Below are 20,871 nucleotides of genomic sequence, written 5' to 3' on the forward strand. Positions count from 1 at the left end.
AACCCTTACTCTTTAGTCGATCCCCGTTGTAAATGAGTTTCCGGAAGTGTTCCCGGATGATTTGCCTGGTATTCCTTCCCAGAGGGAAATAGACTTCGGTATTGACCTTCTCCCGAATACGCAACCTATTTTTATTCTTCCTTATAGAATGGCTCCGACAGAACTTAAAGAGTTGATAGAACAATTGAAATATTTGTTGGATAAGGGTTTCATCCGATCGAGTATCTCTCCTTGGGGTGCTCTAGTTTTGTTTGTTAGGAAGAAAGATAGTTCTCTTCGTATGTGTATTGACTATCGTTAGTTGAATAAGGTGACCATTAAGAATAAGTATCCTTTTCCAAGTATAGATGATTTATTTGACCAACTTCATGGGGCGAGTTATTTCTCTAAGATTGAACTTAGGTCGGGCTATCACCAATTGAGGGTGAAAGAAGATGATATTCCGTAGATAGCTTTTCAAACTCGGTATGGTCATAATGAGTTTTTGGTAATGTCGTTTGGGTTTACTAATGCTTCGGCGGCATTTGTGGATTTGATGAATATGGTGTTTAGACAATATGTTCGTAATTGTGTTCATTGATGATATATTGATTTATTCGAGAAGTGAGAATGAGCATATTGACCATTTGAGGATTGTGTTGCAAGTTTTCAAGGAGCAATGACTCTATGAAAAATTTAGCAAATGTGAATTTTGGTTAAGTTAAATAGCTTTTCTTGGTCATATTATGTCAAGTAAAGGTATTGAGGTAGATCCTAAGAAGACGGATGAGGTTAAGAGTTGGCCTAGACCTCTAACTCCTTCGGATATTAGAAGTTTTTTGGGTTTGGCCGGTTACTATAGAAGGTTTGTGGATGGGATCTCTTCAATTGCCTCTCCTTTGACAGCCTTGACTCAAAATAAGGCTAAGTTCATATTGTTCGAAGCTTGTGAGAAGAGTTTTCAAGAGTTGAAGGATAGACTTACTTCCGCTCCAGTGTTGACCTTACCGGAAGGGACAGATGGTTTTGTGGTTTATTATGACACCTCGATAATTGGGTTAGGGTGTGTGCTTATGAAAAATGGGAAAGTCATTGCCTATTCTTCAAGGCAACTTAAGATTCATGAGAAGAATTACCCTACCCATGACCTTGAATTAGAGGCGGTTGTTTTTTCCTTAAATATTTGGAGGCATTATTTGTATGGTGTTCATGTTGATGTTTTCACCGACCATAAGAGTTTGCAATATGTGCTTAACAAAAAAGATTTGAATCTTCGCAAAAGAAGGTTGCTTGAGTTATTAAAAGATTATGACATGAGTGTTCTTTATCACCTAGGTAAAGCTAATGTGGTAGCGGATGCTCCTAGTCGGTTATCTATGGGTAGTGTTGCTCATGTTGAAGAATAAAAGAAAGAGTTGGGTTGAGATGTTCATATATTGGCCCGATTAGGTGTTCAATTAGTGGAGTCCACCAAAGGTGGTGTTATGGTTCACAATGGGTCTGAATCTTCTTTTGTGGCGGATGTGAAAGCTAAGCAAGATCTTGATCCAATTTTGGTTAGATTAAAAGAAGCGGTGCTTAAGAAATCCGTTGAGGCTTTCTCCGAAGGGGGAGATGGGATACTTAGATATCAAGGCCGCTTGTGTGTTACAAATGTTGATGACTTGAGGGATAAAATCTTGTCGAAAGCCTATAGTTCTCGGTATTTCATCCACTCGGGAGCCACCAAGATGTACCGTGACTTGCGGGAAGTCTATTGGTGGAATGGGAAGAAAAAAGATATTGCGGAATTTGTGGCTAAGTGTCCTAATTGTCAAAAAGTGAAAGTTAAGCATTGAAGACCGGGAGGTTTTTCTCAAGACATTGCTATTCCTACTTGACAGTGGGAAGACTTGAATATGGACTTCATAGTAAGGTTGCCACACACTCGACGACAACATGATTCGTTGTATTTGAAAGAAATGTTAAGGTTGCATAGAGTGCCCTTGTCCATTATTTCCGATCGTGGTACTCAATTTTGGAAGTATTTCCAAAAGGGTCATGGCACTAACATTAAGCTTAGTACGGATTTACATCCCCAAACCGATGGGCAAGCAGAGCGTACTATCCAAACTTTGGAAGATATGTTGAGAGCTTGTGTGATTGATTTAAGGGTAATTGGGATGACCATTTGCCATCGATTGAATTAGCCTATAATAATAGCATTCACTCGAGTATTGGTATGGCTCCATTTCAGGCTCTTTATGGTAGGAGGTGTAGATCTCCTATAGGTTGGTTTGAGGTGGGTGGAGTTGCTTTGATAGGTCCCGAGTTAGTTCATGAGGCAATTGAGAAAGTTTGAGTTATTAGAGAAAGGTTGAAAAAGGCTCAAAGTAAAAAAAAGTCACATGCCAATGTTAGAAGAAGGGATCTTATATTTGAGGTTCATGATTGGGTTTATTTGAAAATTTCACCTATGAAGGGTGTAATGAGGTTTGGTAAGGAAACTTAGTCCCCATTTTGTAGGCCCATATGAGATTTGAAACGTGTTGATAAGGTTGCTTATGAACTTGATTTTCCTAATGAGTTGGCATTGGTGCATCCAGTTTTCTAAGTCTTTATGCTTAAGAAATGTTTTGGAGATCCAACATCCATAGTTCCCTCAGAAGGGTTGGGAGTTAATGAAAGTCTTTTATATGAGGAAGTTTTGGTTGAGATTTTAGACCGGCAAGTTAGCAAGTTGAGAAACAAGGAAGTAGCTTCCGTAAAAGTGTTGTGAAGGAATCATTTAGTTGAGGGTGCTACTTAGGAGGCCAAGGCCGATATGATGTCCTGATATCCTCATCTATTTCCGTCTACTCCTACTCTAACTTGAGGTAATGAGTTCTTCTTGGTTTGTCCTTTGTTTTGGGAGTAATGTGTTTTTATTTGTTTCCATGATTTCGTTATGTTATGCATGTTCATGAAAAACTTGTGTTTTGAAAGAAAATGAGTTTATATGATTGATTTTCCTCATGATGTTGTGCATTGAATATGAGTTGCCTATAGACTTTATGTGATGAATTGATGAACATGCTTTAGCTATGTTTTTTTTTAGAGTAAATTACATATGAGCTCCATGAGATTGTGTTGAGCATGCTTTTAGCTTGGAGAAGGTAGTTCCTCCTTGAACTTGAGCAATAATTTCTTGCATATTGGGTTTCTAGATGTAGTTCCTACCTTCCTTATGATGCATTGAGTATGTTTAACTTGGAGTTGATGTTTCGTCCTTGGTTGTGTTAATTATGATGAGTTGCATGCATGATGGGCTGCTAGTCTTGAGTCGTTTCCATTAGAAAGGTATCTATAATCTCATTCGAGGACGAATGTTCCCAAGGGGGAAATAATGTAACACATCGGAATCTAGTAGACTAAACTACGGCTAAGTGTGAGGGCAAGAGCCAAGGAAGAGGGCAAGAGCCAAGGAAGAAGGCTAAGGAAACCCAATCTTCCCTAGACATAGCCCACCTTCCCTTGACCACCTTCATGGCTAGTGGTGAGGACCACAACTCGTGGTAAGGTTTGTGGTGGGCTAGGTGAAATCTGCCCAAAATAGCCCCCTCCACACGAGCCATTTCACGGCTCGTGAAGGCTATCACTGGTCGTGGGAAGGCTCATGGTGGTGACTTAGTTTTTAGAGGTTAAGGGAGGGGATGCTTACCTACTGGTCCAAGACCACGAGGAGGACCACGACTCGTGGAGCCTCTCGTGGAGATGGACAGTGCACTGTAAGTTAGGGGTTAATTTGTCATTTTGGGTTTTAATAAGACTAAAGCTATGTCATTTTGCCTAAGCCTAGGACCCCTATATAAGTCATTTTTACTCTAAAACTCAACCATTCCTCCATTGAAGTTAAGCTTTGGGCTTTGAGGTATGATAGTTTTTGGATTCCTTTGATCCATGGAGTTCCCAAATTTCCTCAATTTCAAAGATTAGAATTCCTCAATTGAGTTACGATTTTATTAATTTCGCATGCGTTCCTTTCATGATTGATTTAAATGATTGAATTATGATCTTCTATGCACGAATTGATGAGCTAGAATTCTTTTATGATGAATTCCCCCATGAACCCATGTAATCCCCATGTTTACAAGTTATGAACTGTATGTTCTGGGATTTTGATCTTCAAGGAAGAGTTTTATGAAATTGAGCATGTATTACTAGTTTTACATGAATTTATGATGAAATCCATATCTAACCCGTGTTTTCTAAGAGTTGATGATTGAAAGTGGGTTTTGACCTCAAGGAGGTAAATTATGGACTTGTCCATTTTCTTATAAAATCTATGCGAATGTTTTAAGGGTGCTTTGAGAATAAAGTGCCATATGATGATGTTATTGTTGTGTTGTTGAAAGGATATTCTCTTAAACAGTTAAGTAGCATGATGTGAAAGGTTTTCTCACAAATAAAGGATTCTTAAGTTGAAAGGCTTTCTCACCTAATTGAATCAAAGAGTAAGAGATATCTTAATGAACTAGCTTGAATTGGTTGTCCAAGGGCACCTTCCATGGGTTATGAGATAAGTCAATACTTATTAAATTTTCCGTGGGATTTATGCTTAGCACCGAGTGTATTTTGATAGTGCGATGGAAGCTCTCCCGTATTAGAGGCAGGGTTTCTAGAAGCAATCTTTTGATATGAAAGCTCTCATGTAGAAGAGGCCAGGTTTCTAGTGGCAATCTATGTATCCCTTAACTATGTTCCCCCATAGGTTGATTAGCTAGTAGATCCACTTAAGCTAGAAGTTCATGGTTCTACCTTAGGCAAGTAGAACAACCATTTTCGGTGTGGGAGACACCGGGGGATCATGTTATAGCTCACATGGTCTCAATGTCGGTTAAGGTTGATTCCCCACAAGTAATAATGAACTAAGGTTACTCAAGGAGTAGCACATATGAATTTAAAGGTTTTAAAGAAGAATTTAGCTTGCATTGACCATGATTTATGACTTATGTTTTATAACTCTTTCATATTATGTTTTAGTTTGGTCAATTGCATGTCATGAAATGAAATGTCCCTTTTTGCATGTCTTTAAATGTTTTATGCATTGCTATCATACTTGGTACATTGTTTTATACTAACGCATACTCTTGCCTACATTTCCCCAAAATGTAGGGTCCGTCAGTCAAGGTTCCGAATTTCGTGGCTAGAATTTGACTTGAGATTTTCCGAGCTTTGGTGAGTCCATATGCTTTGAGGACGAAGTTTATTGTTTTCACTTTCTTCCATGTATTTTCTCTTTTGGACATGATGTATGGGCTAGGCCCAATTTCATTCTATTGTGGTAGATGGCTATGATGAGACATGAGTTTAGACTTCCGCTCTTCTTTATAAAAATGTTTGGACTTGAAATGTTGTTTTACTCTTATTGTTCTATTTCTTATTTTATGAGAGCTAAGTGGCTTGTATGGAGTCCTTTGGGGTTCTATACACCATGTTACATCAAGGGTGTATCCCTGGGTCGTGAAGATTTCAGGTAATGGATATCAACACTAGCTACAACTTGCTATTGGGGAGACCATGGATCCATATGGTCGGGGTAGTGCCTTCTACCCTCCATCAGCTGATAAAATTAGTATGGAAGGACAACGAATTGGTCGTTCATGATGAGAGAAGCCATTCCAATGGTTATACATTAATTGTTGATGAGGTCTCTATAGGTTGCGACTTCTACACGGTAGAGCTAGTGAATGCCACATGTGATGATTTGGCTCCACAATTCCCTATGCCTTCTGTCTATAAGAGTATAGCCATTGTCATGCTCAGAAGTGGTTTTGAACTAGGTTTTGGATTGGGGAAGTACTTTCATGGAATCATCGAGCCTATCCAGATTCCTGTTAGAGGGTCAAAGTTTAGTTTGGGATATATCCCAACTGAAGATAATGAGGCAAAAGTGATGAGCAAGAATGTTGATCGGGCGTTGGCCAGGCCAATACCTCACTTATATCAGTCATTTCCAGTGTGGGAGTATGTCAATGATGGCGGTCTTGGAAAAGGAATTTGGGATCTTTTCAAAGAAGTTGATGTAATCTTCGAGGAGGCGACCGAGACATCGGACATTCGTGATGTTGAACCAAAGGAACAAGTGCCAAATTGGACCTCCACATCACTCCTGATTCCCCCACTCGTCTTGGTAGAAAGACATATTTTTATGTTTGCTTTAAAAATTGGTAGTAGTCCGAAAAAGGTTCGAGACCCACCCTTTATGCAATTTTACTTGATTAAATTTTAAATTCTGCCATGATATTTTAAAAGGAAAATTGACCCTTGGTCATGGCCAAAGTTTGTACTCTTTTTCAATTTAAATGAAGGCCTCTCATATTGAAATGTTTGTTTGTTTACTTATCTGCTTATATCTTACTTATCTAACTATGTTTATTTATGATTTCAGTACTAATAATTTAAAATCTGCCAACATGATGTCATGTCACAACCTGAATGAACAAAATTAGGTAGATGATGATGAGTGCGAGGACTATGATGAGAAGATCGAGACACCTGAGCATATCAGCCAGGAGTTTAGACAATTTGAGAACCAACATAAGCCAAATCTGGAGGAAACAGATACCATGAATTTAGGAAATGAAGAATGTGTCAAAGAAGTGAGAATCAGTGTTCAGTTGACTGAAGCTCCAAGAAAGGATATTTTATGTTTGCTTAAAGAGTATATTGACACATTTTCTTGGTCTTATAATAATATGCCATGATGGAGTAAAAATATTGTTTCTCACAAATTGCCGATTAATCCAAATTTTAGTCCGGTGTAACAAAAAACTCGGAAGTTCAAGATGGAGTTGAGTTTGAAAATCAAGGAAGAGATTACCAAAAAAATTGAGTCCAAAGCTGTAGAAGTGACGCAATATCTTACCTAACTAGCGAACATTGTTCCAATTGCTAAGAAGGACAAAAAGCTGAGAATTTGTGTTAATTATAGGGTTCTTAACAAAGCTAGCCGAAAGGATAATTTTCCATTTCCGAATACTAAGAAAGCAATTCAAGAGTTACCTCCTTCGAAGACTAAGAAAGAGGTCATGATTTTCCTAGGAAGATTGAACTATATTAGCCGGTTCATAGCTCAATCCACTGTGGTTTATGTGCCCATCTTTAAGTTGTTGAAAAAAGATGCGCAGACCAAGTGGATTGAGGAATGTCAAACTGCTTTTGATGCCATCAAACATATATTACTTGTCCAATCCACTGGTGTTGGTTCCTCCATGAGAAGGAAGTCCATTGTTACTGTATCTATTTGTCTCGGATAATGCATTTGGATGTGTGCTTGGTCAACATGATGAAACTGGTAATAAGGAGTGAGCCATCTTCTACTTGAGCAAGAAATTCACTCCATATGAGGCATATAACACTCTTTTGGAGAGGACATGTTGTGCTTTAACCTGGATTGCTCAGAAGTTGGGACATTATTTGTCTTCATATACCACATACCTCATATCCAGGATGGACCCATTGAAGTATATTATTCAGAAAGCGATGCCGACCGGAAAGTTAGCTAGATGGCAAATGCTTTTGAGCGAGTTTGATATTGTGTATGTGACACAAAAGGCAATAAAATCACAAGCCTTAGCTGATCACCTCACGAGAATCAAGTTAATGAAGAGTATGAACAGCTTAAAACTTGTTTCCCTGAGGAAGAATAACATTTGTGGGAGAAGACATTTTGTAGGCATACCTAGGTTGGAGGGTATTCTTTGATGAAGTGGCGAACCACCAAGGAAATGGTATTGGAGCAGTCCTAGTAACCGAATCTGGTCCACATTATCCTATGGTAGCTAAACTCCGATTCAATTGCACAAATAACATGGCTGAATATGAAGCTTTCATTCTTGATTTGAAAATGGCTATCGATATGAACGTCCATGAGTTGTTGGTAATTGGAGATTCGGATTTGCTAATTCATCAAGTTCAAAGAGAATTGGTCATAAAGAACCCAAGGATCACACCATGTGTGCAGTTGATACAACAGTTGTGCAAAAGATTCCGCAAGTTTGGATTCAGACACACTCCCAGGATGCAAAATGAATTGGAAAATGCTCTTGCCACCAATGCCTCAATGATCAAACATCCAGATACAAGTTATATTGATTCCTTGGATATATAGGTAAAAAAATAGCATGTTCATTGTTCACATGTTGAAGCTGAACCAGATGGGTTGCCTTGGTATTTTGACATAAAGAAGTATTTGGAAACCGGGACTTATCCTGAGAATGCAACGTTCAACCAAAGAGAATTGATACGCCGTAGGGCTCATAATTTCTTTTCAAGTGGGGAAATCCTTTACATGAGAACTCTAGATTTAGGTCTTCTTAGATGCGTAGATGTTATTGACACTGTGAAGTTTCTTGAACAGATACACGCTAGAGTTTGTGGTACTCATATAAATGGACTCACCTTGGCGAAGAAGATCCTTTGAGCTGGTTATTTTTGGATGACTCTAGAGCATGATTGTTGCAAATTTGTGCAAAAATTTCATAAATGTCAAATACATGGGGATTTGATTCGAGTACTGCCTCACGAACTCAATGCCATAAGTTCAATTTGGTCGAGCTTGGGGCATGGAGGTCACTGGTCCAATAAAGACAGCCGCTTCTAATGGACACATATTCATTTTGGTTGCCATTGATTACTTTACCAAGTGGGTGGAAGCAGCCTCGTATAAATCAGTGACAAGAAAGTTGTGGCTGATTTTGCCCACGACAATTTGTTATGTAGATTTGGGATACCGGGATCCATCATTACTAACAATGGAGTGAATCTCAACCGTCATTTGATGAAAGAGATATGTGAACAATTCAAGAACACTCATCAGAACTCAACCGCCTATCGTCCCCAAATAAATGGAGTTGTAGAAGCCGCCAACAAGAACATCAAGAAGATCCTTAGGAAGATGATAGGCAATCAGAAAGGTTGGCATGAGATGTTGTCATATGCTTTGTTGGGTTACCGTATGACTGTCAGAACGTCAATTGAAGCAACTCCATACCTGTCAGTATATGGAACAGAAGCAGTTCTACCTGCCGAAGTTGAAATATCTTCATTGAGAATCATCCAGGAAGCCGAATTGAGTTATGTTGATTGGGTTTGCAAGTAGATTGATCATTTAACGTTGATTGATGAGAAGAGGATGATTGTCATTTTTCATGGCCAACTATATCAACAAAGAATGATTTGTGCTTTCAACAAAAGGGTAAGATTCATGATATTTGAAATCGGTCAATTGGTTCTCATACGCATCATTCCGCACCAAGATGAGTACAAATGGAAATTTGCACTAAATTGGCAAGGACCCTACTTGGTTCGCAAAGTGTTATTTGGAGGTGCCCTGATCTTGTCAGAGATGGATGGCATAGAGTGGCCAAGACCGATCAACTCAAATGTTGTCAAGAGACATTATATGTGAAGGCTCAGTCTGTGTTTCTCTCCTTTCCTTGTAATCGCTATTATTTGTTTGTAATCGTTTATGTTTTAGAATGTTTCCCCTTTGTAATGAACTATGTCTAACCTAATTCTCAAGAATGAGATACGTAGGCGTCTTGTGTCGGCCTCGGTCACCCATTTACCTTTTTAATGTGTTCCTTTGTACTTGAACTACGTTCAACCTGAATTATAAAGAATGAGATACGTAGGCGGCCCGTGTCGGCCTCAGTCGTTTCCTTGTTGAAATTCCCTATTTTTGTTAATCCTTAAGAGTGGAACTACGTTTGACATGATTCCTACCTCAACGGGATACGTAGGCGCCACAACGGTTCATCAAATCTCCCGTAAGATTACTATTTTTTACTATAGAAACTGGGTCGTAAATTTTTGAGAGGGACTCAAAAATTCTCAAGAAGAAGATCTCCCCAACAAGTCAAGACTAAAAATACATTGAGAATTGCAACTGAGACAAATTTTTTGAGAGAATCTCAAAAATTCCATGAGTCATCTATCGACATTTCAAAATACGCCAAGACGTTTAACTGGGACAAATTTTTTTTGGGATGACCTCAAAAACTTCATTAGGCTTCATCAGAAGTTTAAGAAACCATCGAATAACTCTAGCATGATCAGGAGTTCGGAAGTAACTTCAAGTGATCCATAACGCCATTGCAAGACCAGAAGTCAACCTCAACAATCTTCGACATTTCAAGAGCCAGATCGCCCAAACTTCAACAATCTTCAGAATATTTCCAACAAGTTATCTGATAGATCTAAAAAAATCAACTCCAAATGCATTCATTAAGCTTGATGTGAAATGACACTTGGCAGTGACCTTTTTAAAATGTAGTTTTTGAAAACCTATTTTTTTTCTTTTTTTCTTAAAGGCTTTATCCATATGTTTCAAATATTTTGCACAAAAATGTTGTCTTATCTATCAATATAAGCAGGAGATCGGAGAAATTAACCGGAGATAGCAAGACAAGAAGCAGACAACCTGAGATATCGACACATATTAGTTCATTTAAAACTAAGTATTTTTCTGTGGATGCAGAAAAAGTTATAACGTTTTGATACCAGGGAAAGAATTTGAAATGTGAGTAACAATTTTTTGCCCAAATTCGCAACAAGGTGAGATCCACAATGAACATACGATTGTTCGAAGATGGAAAAAATGAAAACCTTGAAGAAAGCAATATAATCATTTCCCTGCAACTAGAAATATCAGGCAGTTATTCATCGTATTATCAAGTGTGATAATATCTTCACCCAAAGGGTCACTTATATTGTATTGTCGAATAAGATGGTACCACTACCCAGAGGGTCATTTATATTGTATTGTCTAATGAGATGATACAACTACCCAGAGGTTCATTCATGTCGTATTATTGAGCAAGATAATATCATTGCCCAGTGAGGCATTACCACCATTGCCCAGTAAGGCAATATCTTCATTCAACTCCCGAAAGTCATCTCTATCTCATTGCCTAGTGAGGCATCACCAGCAATTCGCAATGAGGCATTATCTTCATTCAATACCAAAAAGTCATCATCATTTGCATTGCCCAGTGAGGCACCATCTTCATCTTATTGCCTAGTAAGGCATTTGTTTCATCAACTAAAGTCATCATTATCGGCATTGCCCAGTGATGCGTTATATTCATTCAGCACCAAAAAGTCATCTTCATCTCATTGCCCAGTAAGGCATTATTTTCATTTAGAAATCGAAAAGTCATCATCATCGTCAATGCCCAGTGAAGCATCATCTTCATTGCCTAGAGAGGCACCGACTTCATTCAATTGCAGTAAAATCATTATAATTATCATTGCCCAGTGAGGCATCATGTACATTCCGTTACAAGAAAGTCATCATCATTGTCTCTATTCGGAGAACGTCATCAACAGAGCCATCAATATATTATATCAAGTCTATTTCTTATTACTTTAATATTAAAAGAAAATTACATTGAAGAATTGTATTGAAAATATGAGGTCTAAGCTTTATTTGATCTGCGTCACATTGAAAAAAGCTGACATCAAGTATTTGAAAGGAGCAGCTAAGTGCCGACACGGTAAAAGACACTATCTCTCCATTTAAATTACATTTTATACTGATGAATTTTATCTCAATATTTGTCGAAAGCATCCAAGAGGATGATTTCTCAAATAAACCACGAGTGTGGACGACATCAAAAAGGATCCAGCACAATGTGGAACTTTTTCTTCGGAACAAACTGGGACATAGTCTGAAGAGAAGTATCAAACTCATAGGACGTGAGCTGAGGAGCGACTTCTACCACAATCAAACCTCACCCCTATCAGAAGGCATGTAGAATTTTCTTTAGATCTATCGGTTTCAGTTTCACATCTAGAAAAATTTGGTTTTCACCGGAGGCAACTTTCTAATCTGAGTGACAATACACCAAGAGCTTTGGAAATTATGTCCGTGTAAATTCTTAAGTATGGGTGTGAAGCGTGCCACATTCATGGCTAAGAGGTTGCAAGCCTCTTTTTCATACTCGACTTACTTTGTCGCTCTTCCAGAATTGAAGGTCATCTTAGCATAAGAGATTTCCTTTTCAACCGACCAAGTCAAACTTATAACAACTTGATTCCTTGAGTTAAGGGATATGTAGGCGGGATAAGTATTGAAAATTTAGCTGTATTTCAACATTCTCTCTCAAATCTTATTCTCGAGCATTCCGGTCTCTCCATAGTCCTATATCAGAATAGCTTCTGAATTTTTTTGGAATCGTGCGTTAAAACAAGCGTATCAAACTACAAGTGACCTGAATTCTCATATAGCCAGAGATATGTAGGAAACTCATATTCGGGGTTCGGCCATAATTCCAAAATCTGTACCAAATCCTTTTTCTAAAAAATGAAGATGTGGTCGGTCAAAATTGAATTCGTCAATTTCATTTGCCTCGAATTTCTTTCATCAATTCAACTCAAATGAGGGATAGTTGTTGACATCAAATTTTGACCCTCCACGATAGAAATTAATTTTCGAGTTTCATTTATTTCAAACGATGTGGGATAATGATGTGCCACGAAATCTTGGAACATTTGATGCTTGAAAACTAAGAATTTATACTAGAATCGAGTGTATTTATGAGGATATAATGTGTTTGGTAGTGTTTGTACATGTGAAATAGGTGGAAGTAAAAGATGATAGAAAAGATGAAAATTCATTGAAAGCGGAAGTAAAGACCACGGACGACGTCACGGGTCGTGGTCTTTACTACTGATCGTGGAGATGCTCGTATAGTTGAACGAGTGATGAGGGTTGGAGGAGCTGAAAGAGAATTGAACCAAGTTAAGACCACGAACAACCTCACGGGTCGTGGTCCTCACAACGGTCTGTGGTGAGAGTCGTGAAGATGAGCCAGTGAATGGGCAATGAAAAGTGGAAAAGGGAATTAACCAAGTGAAGACCACGGACCATGGTCATTGTGACGAGTCGTGGTGGTGTCTGTGGTGATGATCCAGTGAAGGGGAAATATAAAGTTGAAGAGGGAAATGATCAAGTGAAAACCACAGACAACTACACGGACCGTGGTCATTGTCACAAGACGTGGTGGTGTCTGTGGTGATGACTCAGTGTACATGATCTGAAGAACTTGTTTTGGGTGAGTGCAAGTGAAGACCACAAAGGGATTCACGGGCCATGAAGCCCTTGACGGGTCGTAGAGGCAGTTGTAAAGTGTCTGACAGTTTAGTCCTACTTCGAGTAGGACTCTTTTTAAAACACTTTATTTGAATTAATTAGGTCGTTTTTAGTTTTTATCTCGTCCTATCTGGAACGAAGAACAAGTTTTCAAATATTCTTAGCTTTTGGTTTTGAAGATTAACATCGAATTAGGTTTAAAAATTGGATTTCCAATTCTTGAATTATCAAAGTACTTATCGATTTGCTTATTTTCGTAACTATTTTCTTATCATGTTTTCATTATATACTTCTGTAAGTTTACGTGAAATCATGAGTGGCTAAATACCACAACTGGGATTGTGGGATCTATGACGTAAATTTAAATGTATTTTCGTAAAACGAGTGAAAGGTGATTTATATTTGTAAATTATAATTTAGCTTTCGTTATTCATGTATTTTAATGAATGCACGCAATGGAGTGAACTTATATCTGCCATTTGTTCAAGAGAAAAATAATAGTTAGGAAAAAGCTAAATTAACCTGACGAAATGGAATCAAAGTTCGAGTTCGAGAGAAAAGAATTTTAACAGTATTGTAAGAGAGGGTAAAACTTGTAATACTCTAGGACAGAGAGGACTTGAGTAAAGATTATCTGATTAGATTTAGAAGTATCAGATATAGTTAGCTCGCATGTATTTTGTAGAGACAAATTGCCTGAAACTCAACTGCGGAAGAACATTAGATGCAACATTATGGGGAACACAATCCTAGTTTCATTTAATTATCGAAACAACTTTAGAACTGATATTTTGTTAATTGTTGAATTAGATCTCAGTCAACAACCTTTGTTACTAGAGCTTTATCGCTAAACGCATTTTACTTTCCGTAACTGTTTCTTTAGGAAATAATAACGACATTTGAGTAAAACACGAAAGTGAATTTATTCTCTGTGGGATCGACCTCAACTCACATTGAGTTTTATAAATTGATTTCGACCGTTTATACCTCTTAATTGAGGTGTAAGTTGGGACATATCAAATTTGTGAGCAACCTTCCATTTTAGCTATTTAAATGAATGGAGGTTGACTTTGTGTTTATCTGAAATATTGTGATTAGTATGTTTGTGTTTCTGATGGACTTTTGAAGTGTGTCTGTTGGGCTGTGCAACAACTATTATTTTTTTGTGAGAAATGAGGACCTTAATCTGAAAGTTGACTGTTAGGATCCTTAGAGATCATCTTAGATACCTACATGTTGAACATTGCTACTCTAATAAATAAATTGGTGAACCAAGAAATTGGAGAATGTAGTTATTTGTCATGTGTGTGTGAGGATTGCTCGAAGTCTAATGCTAGGAGAAGAAACTAGAACTTCCTCGAGTAGTCTTGCTTAGATCTGAGAATAACCGGATAGGAAAGGATCAGTAGGCCATATTTGCTAAGCCATTAAAAAGTCAAAAATAAAACAACCAAATAAAAAGCTTATCACTTGAACTCGATTTTAGCCTGAAAATCACTATTTGTTCTTACCCATTAAATATCATATACTTGGGTCTCCGAAGATATGATGTCACAACTAAGGCCAAAAGCCTAATTTGAGGGTGTTGCAACCCGAGCAGAAATAAGAAGTGAAAAAGAAGGTTCAACCAGTGAGATGAATGAATAAAAAATAATTGATGTTGGGATGTACTAAAACGAAGAAAAAGAGGGAATCACTCAGAAAAGAGTTGTGTGCAAACGAAACTTTGGAGAACCAAGGGACTAGTCACTCACAAACCCAAATATCCATTCCCTAGCCTGAGCCTATGTTACAAGCCGATAAAGTCCAACAGTGATTCTATACTGAATGTTTGAAAGATAAAGCGTAGAAAGCAAGGGCAAGCCTGTGGTAGTTTTGTGTTAGTGTTAGAAGTTCTTTGAGAGTGCGAGTGTAGTACTTATTCTCAATTATCATGAGTGAGGGACTTTTTTGGTGTGAGGACACAGTGATTGCATTTTAGAGTAGATTGTATTAGCTGAGAGTTCACAAGCATAAGCATGGTCGACTGTGAGTAATGAGATGTCATATATTCATCCTTGCATGTTAGATTGATGATTTTGGATACAAATTGTATTTGAGATGGTTGTTGCATAGTTTCAAAAGTGTTTGAATGATTTGAGGGTTGAATGTATTGTTTTCTCATCACTTGAGGACAAGTAATGGTTCTAAGTTGAGGGTGTTGATGTGCCATGAAATCTTGGCACATTTGATGCTTGAAAACTAAGAATTAATACTAGAATCGAGTGTATTTATAAGGATACAATGTGTTTGGTAGTGTTTGTATAGGTGAAATGGGTGGAGGTAAAAGAGGATAAAAAAGATTAAAAATCAATGAAAGTGGAAGTAAAGACCACAGACGACCTCATAGGTTGTGGTCTTCACTACTGATCGTGGAGATGCTCATAGAGTTTAACCAGTGATGAGGGTTGGAGGAGTTGAACGAGAATTGAACCAAGTGAAGACCATGAACAACCTCAAGGGTCGTGGTCCTCACAACGGTCCGTGGTGAGAGTCGTGAAGATGAGCCAGTGAATTGGCAATGAAAAGTTGAAAAGGAAATTGACTAAGTGAAGACCACGAACAACTACACGGACCATGGTCATTGTCACGAATTGTGCTGGTGTCCGTGGTGATGATCTAGTGAAGGGGGATTGTAAATATGAAGAGGAAATTGATCATGTGAGGACCACAGACAACTACCTGGACCGTGGTCATTGTCACGAGTCGTGGTGGTGTCCATGGTGATGACTCAGTGTACAGGCTTTGAAGAACCTGTTTTGGGTGAGTGCAGGTGAAGACCACGAAGGTATTCACAGACCGTGAAGTCCTTGACGGGTCGTGGAGGCAATCATGAAGTGCCCGACATTTCAGTCCTACTTCAAGTAGGACTCTTTTTAAAACACTTTATTTGAATTAATTAGGTTGTTTTTAGTTTTTATCTTGTCTTATCTGGAACGAAGAATAAGTTTTCAAATATTCTTAGCTTTTGGTTTTTAAGATTAACATTGAATTAAGTTTGAAAGTTGGATTTACGGTGCATGAATTATCAAAGTGCTTATCGATTTCCTTATTTTTGTAAGTATTTTCTTGTCATGTTTTCATTATATACTTGTGTAAGTTTACGTGAAATCATGAGTGGCTAAATACCACAACTGGGATTGTGGGATCTATGACGTAAATTTAAATGTAATTTCGTAAAACGAGTGAAAGGCAATTTATATTTTCAAATTATAATTTAGCTTTCGTTATTCATGTATTTTAATGAATGCATGCAATGGAGTGAACTTATATCTGTCATTTGTTCGAGAGAAAAATGATAGTTAGGAAAAAGCTAAATTAACTTAACGAAATGGAGTCAAAGTTCGAGTTCGAGAGAAAAGAACTTTAACACTACTGTAAGTGAGGGTAAAACTTGTAATACTCTGGGACCGAGAGGACTTGAGTGAAGATTATTTGATTAGACTGAGAAGTATCAGATATAGTTAGGTCAGATGTATTTTGTAGAGATAAATTACCTGAAACTCAACTACGGAAGAACATTATATGCAACGTTATGGGGAACAAATCCTAGTTTCATTTAATTATCCAAACAACTTTAGAACTGATATTTTGTTAATTGTTGAATTAGATCTTAGTCAACAACCTTGGTTACTAGTGCTTTATCGCTAAACCCATTTTACTTTCCGTAGCTGTTTCTTTAGGAAATAATAATGACATATGAGTAAAACGCGACAGTGAAATTATTTCTGTAAAGAAATTCTCTGTGGGATCGACCTCAACTCACGTTGTGTGCTATAAATTGACTTCGATCGTTTATACTTCCTAATTGAAGTGTAAGTTTGGACGTATCAAATTTTGGCGCCGCTGCCGGGGAACTTCAATTCAGAAGTGTTTCACTAGATTTATTCAACATGTAGTTATATTTCCTAATTTTACGTCTTGTTCTTTATCTGTGTCTCTTTCAGGTGAGTTCGATTGTGTATGTCAAATACCAGAAGTAAGGGAGCCACATTATTCCGATACGACCCAGAACTTCGGAAGACAATCCGTAAAATGGTGAATGCACAAGAACTTGAGGCTCAGAGGCAAAGACTTGGACTGGAAGCTGAAACCGCTGCAAAAGGTATTCAACAAAATGTTGTGAACAACCAGCCTAGTGTTGTGGAAGGAAACATAGCAGTGGATGAACTTGTTCCTCCCCACCGTCAACCAATAGCTCCAAGTGGTAGGGCACAACATACAGCTCACAAGATGTATAAAGAGGATGACTTAGACTTGGATGGAGCTGGAGCCACATGAGCGATAGTGTTACTTGCACTACCTCCAGGTGTGAAATTCACAATCACCAACACTATGATTCAACTGCTGAATTCGAAAGGTATGTTCAGGGGTGCAGCTGGTGATGATACTAATCAACATTTGATGAACTTTGTGGCGATATGCAAATTGCAAGAAATTCCCGGGGTTAGCCAGACAGCAATGAGATTGAGGTTGTTCCCACTCTTACTGGGGAGGCAACCAATTGGTGAAATGAGATGCCTGATGAGTCAATCGGGACTTGAACTGAGCTGAAGGAGGCCTTCCTGGAACTATTCTTTCTGGAATCAAAAGAGCTGCAGATGAAAGATGAGATAAGTGCCCATAAGCAGTTACAAGGAGAAGCGATGCATGCCACTTGGTGGAGATTCATCCAAAAGCTAAAGAAGTGTCCAAACCATGGTCTCATTGAGAGACATCTAAAAAGGGTTTCTATAGATCTTTGAATTATGTTACTAAACCTGTTGTTGATGCAGTGTGTGGAGGATCATTCATGAGGAAGCCATTCTCAGAGAGCATGTAGCTGATAGACGAGGTGTCCAAGAATAATAGGGCATGGTACACCAGGGATGCAGAAGTAGGAGACCTTAGGTTCACTTTTAAACTCTCAGCTGAACAAAGGAAAATAGAAGAATAAAGGGATCAGGATATGGCACACATGAGGACCCAGATAGACCTACTCACGAAGCATATTGTCGCAAGTTTTGAAAATGTAAATGTTGTAGGACCTCCAAATATGTATAAAGATTAGGACATCGATCTAGATGAGGAGGTGAAACACTTGGGCAACCAATGAGGTTTCCAGAATTATAACTCGGGACACCAAGGTTACAATTCTGGAAATGCAGGTCAAAACTATTCAAGTGAAGGGCAATATGAAAGGCCAGCAACAAAGAGTAGAGAAACTGGTAGAACAGAGATGGGTACAAAAATGATTGCAGTGGTGTGTATGTCCCCCCAGGTAATAGAGACCGGGTGAGTCGTAGTTCCAGTGGGTCTAAGCTGGAAGACATGTTGGCCAAGGTGCTCCAAAAAGTTGAGTCAACTGATGCAGGGGTGAAGGAGATGAAAGGTGATTTCTCCAGTATGAGTCAACTAGTAGACTCCCACACCACCTCCATAAAGCAAATAGAGCAGCACTTGGGGCAGCTTTCAGCATCACTAAATCAAAGGAAGAATGGGTCACTGCCTAGTGATACTATTCAAAATCCTAAGAAGGACGGGCATTGCATGGCTATCGCCACCAGGAGTGGTAAGATTCTTAATGACCCAATTTTTATAGGTACTGAGAATGAACAGGTTGTGGAGCAAACTGGAAGAGAGGAGACCGAAGCTGAACATGTATATGACTCGCAGGACGCTCAGCCAATAGTGAAACAAACAAGAGCAACGGAGAAAGGAGTTGAGAGAATTATGCCTTTACAACAAATTTCAAGACCACCTCCTCCTTTCCCTCAAAGGCTTAAAAAAAAGCCGAAGATGGGAAATTTGTGAAGTTTATCACCATGCTGAGACAACTATCAGTGAACATACCATTGGTGGAAGCCCTAGAGCAGATGCCAAGTTATGCCAAGTTATGCCAAGTTCATAAAGGACTTGGTCACGAAAAAAAGAGTTCTAAGTATTGATTTTACTGACAATGTTCATCACTGCAGTGCTATTGCTACCAGGTCTCTAGTAAAGAAGGTGGAGGATCCGGGTGCATTCACCATACCGTGCAGAATCGGATTAATCGAATTCACAAAGGCCTTGTGTGACTTAGGGGCCAGTATAAACTTGATGCCATTGGCCATCTACAAGCAACTGGGGTTAGGAGTTCCAAAACACACATCAATGAGGTTGATGATGGCAGATAGGTCGAGGAAGCGACCCGTGGGCATCTTATGTGATGTGCTCGTAAAGGTGGACACTTTCATCTTTCAAGCAGACTTTGTGATATTTGATTGTGAAGTGGATTTTGAGGTTCCCATAATCTTGGGAAGACCATTTATAGCCACAGGATGAGGATTGGTTGATGTCTAGAGTGGAGAGCTGAAATTCAAGCTCAACAATAAGAAGGTAAAGTTTAAAATTTGGAGGTCCATGAAGAAACCTCAAGACATGAATGTGGTGTTGGCAATAGAAGTTGATGATAAAGGAGAGTTTGGAGTGACTATTGAGGAGAGGATGGCTGTCGAAACATTAGCAGTCATGTTGATGAACTTTGAACCTGATTTCTGGTCTGACTATGTAGAGACTGTGAATGTTATGCAGGGAATGGGAGCACATTATTATGCTCCAAAGAAACTGGAATTGGATTTGAAAAATAGGCCAAGTCCTCCAGCAAAACCATCCATTGAGGAGCCACCTATGCTGGAACTGAAACAGTTACCCAGTCACCTGAGGTATGTATTTTTAGGTACTAACAACACTTTGCATGTGATCTTAGCTGCATATTTGAATGAAGAACAGATTCAAGATGTGATCAAAGTGTTGATAAGGTACAAAAGGGCTATTGGGTGGACCATTGCTGACATCATCGGGATACCTCCAGGTATATGCACCCATAAGATCCAACTTGCGGAGGACTGCTACTCAATCATTGAACACCAGCGGAGGCTAAACCCACCAATGCAAGAGGTGGTCAAAAAGGAGATTATGAAGTGGTTAGATGTTGGGGTGGTGTACCCCATTTCTGACAGTCACTGGGTCAGCCCAGTGCAATGTGTTCCCAAAAAAGATGGTATGATAGTGGTGGCGAATGTAAAGAATGAGTTGGTCCGACAAAGACCAGTCACTGGATGGCGAGTGTGCATGGACTATAAGAAGCTGAACAAGAAGACCTTGAAGGATCACTTCCCAATGACATTTATGGACCAGAAGCTTGAAATGTTGGCTGGAAAAAGGTGGTACTATTTCTTAGATAGATACTCTGGCTACAACCGGATATCAATTGCTCCTGAAGATCAGGAAAATACCACATTTACATGTCCTTATGGCACATTTGCGTTTAAACGCATTCCATTTGGACTATGTAATGTACCAGCAACCTTCCAGAGGTGTATGATGTCTATCTTCTCGGACATGGTGGAGGACACTCTAGAGTATGGCTGGCAACGGGACCGGTAACGGGACTACCGGACCGGGACGTTCCGGAACCGGAACGGAACCGGGCACCACGGGCCGGAACCGAACCGGAACCGGGACGGACCGGAACCGGTAATTCCGGAAAAAATTCCGTGTTCCCGTCCCGGACCGGTAACGGACCGGTAACGGACCGGACCGGACCGGACCGGAAACCGGGTCCAACCGTTAAAATTATAATTTTTTTATTAAAATTAAAAAATTAGGAACATTACACTTAAAAATTTATACTTTTAAAGTTTTAAATACAAACTTTCAAACTTTTAAAAGTATAAAAGTTTAAATTTCACAATTTAAAAGTTTGAAAATTTAAA

General features: G+C 38.8%; 3 protein-coding genes across 3 annotated transcripts in view; all 3 read left to right on the forward strand.

Annotated features, from left to right (window-relative positions):
* The first annotated feature begins 8,564 nt into the window (after positions 1-8,564).
* On the forward strand, positions 8,565-9,100 carry LOC107059895 (uncharacterized). Its single transcript, XM_015306979.1, has 2 exons — positions 8,565-8,662; positions 8,722-9,100. The coding sequence occupies exons 1-2, from the start codon at positions 8,565-8,567 to the stop codon at positions 9,098-9,100; spliced, it is 477 nt and encodes a 158-aa protein (XP_015162465.1).
* Positions 9,101-18,445: 9,345 nt separating this feature from the next.
* On the forward strand, positions 18,446-19,438 carry LOC107059896 (uncharacterized). The gene is made up of 2 exons (XM_015306980.1): positions 18,446-18,924; positions 19,090-19,438. The coding sequence occupies exons 1-2, from the start codon at positions 18,446-18,448 to the stop codon at positions 19,436-19,438; spliced, it is 828 nt and encodes a 275-aa protein (XP_015162466.1).
* A 96-nt stretch (positions 19,439-19,534) lies between these two features.
* LOC107059897 (uncharacterized) overlaps positions 19,535-20,871 on the forward strand; it is a 5,354-nt gene continuing 4,017 nt past the window's right edge. The window contains exon 1 of the mRNA XM_015306981.1: positions 19,535-20,538. Within this exon, the coding sequence (XP_015162467.1) occupies positions 19,535-20,538 (1,004 nt within the window). The remainder of the gene's footprint in view (positions 20,539-20,871) is intronic.

Source organism: Solanum tuberosum, unplaced genomic scaffold (assembly GCF_000226075.1).
Source record: "Solanum tuberosum cultivar DM 1-3 516 R44 unplaced genomic scaffold, SolTub_3.0 scf00046, whole genome shotgun sequence".
NCBI classification, from domain to species: Eukaryota; Viridiplantae; Streptophyta; class Magnoliopsida; order Solanales; family Solanaceae; genus Solanum; species Solanum tuberosum.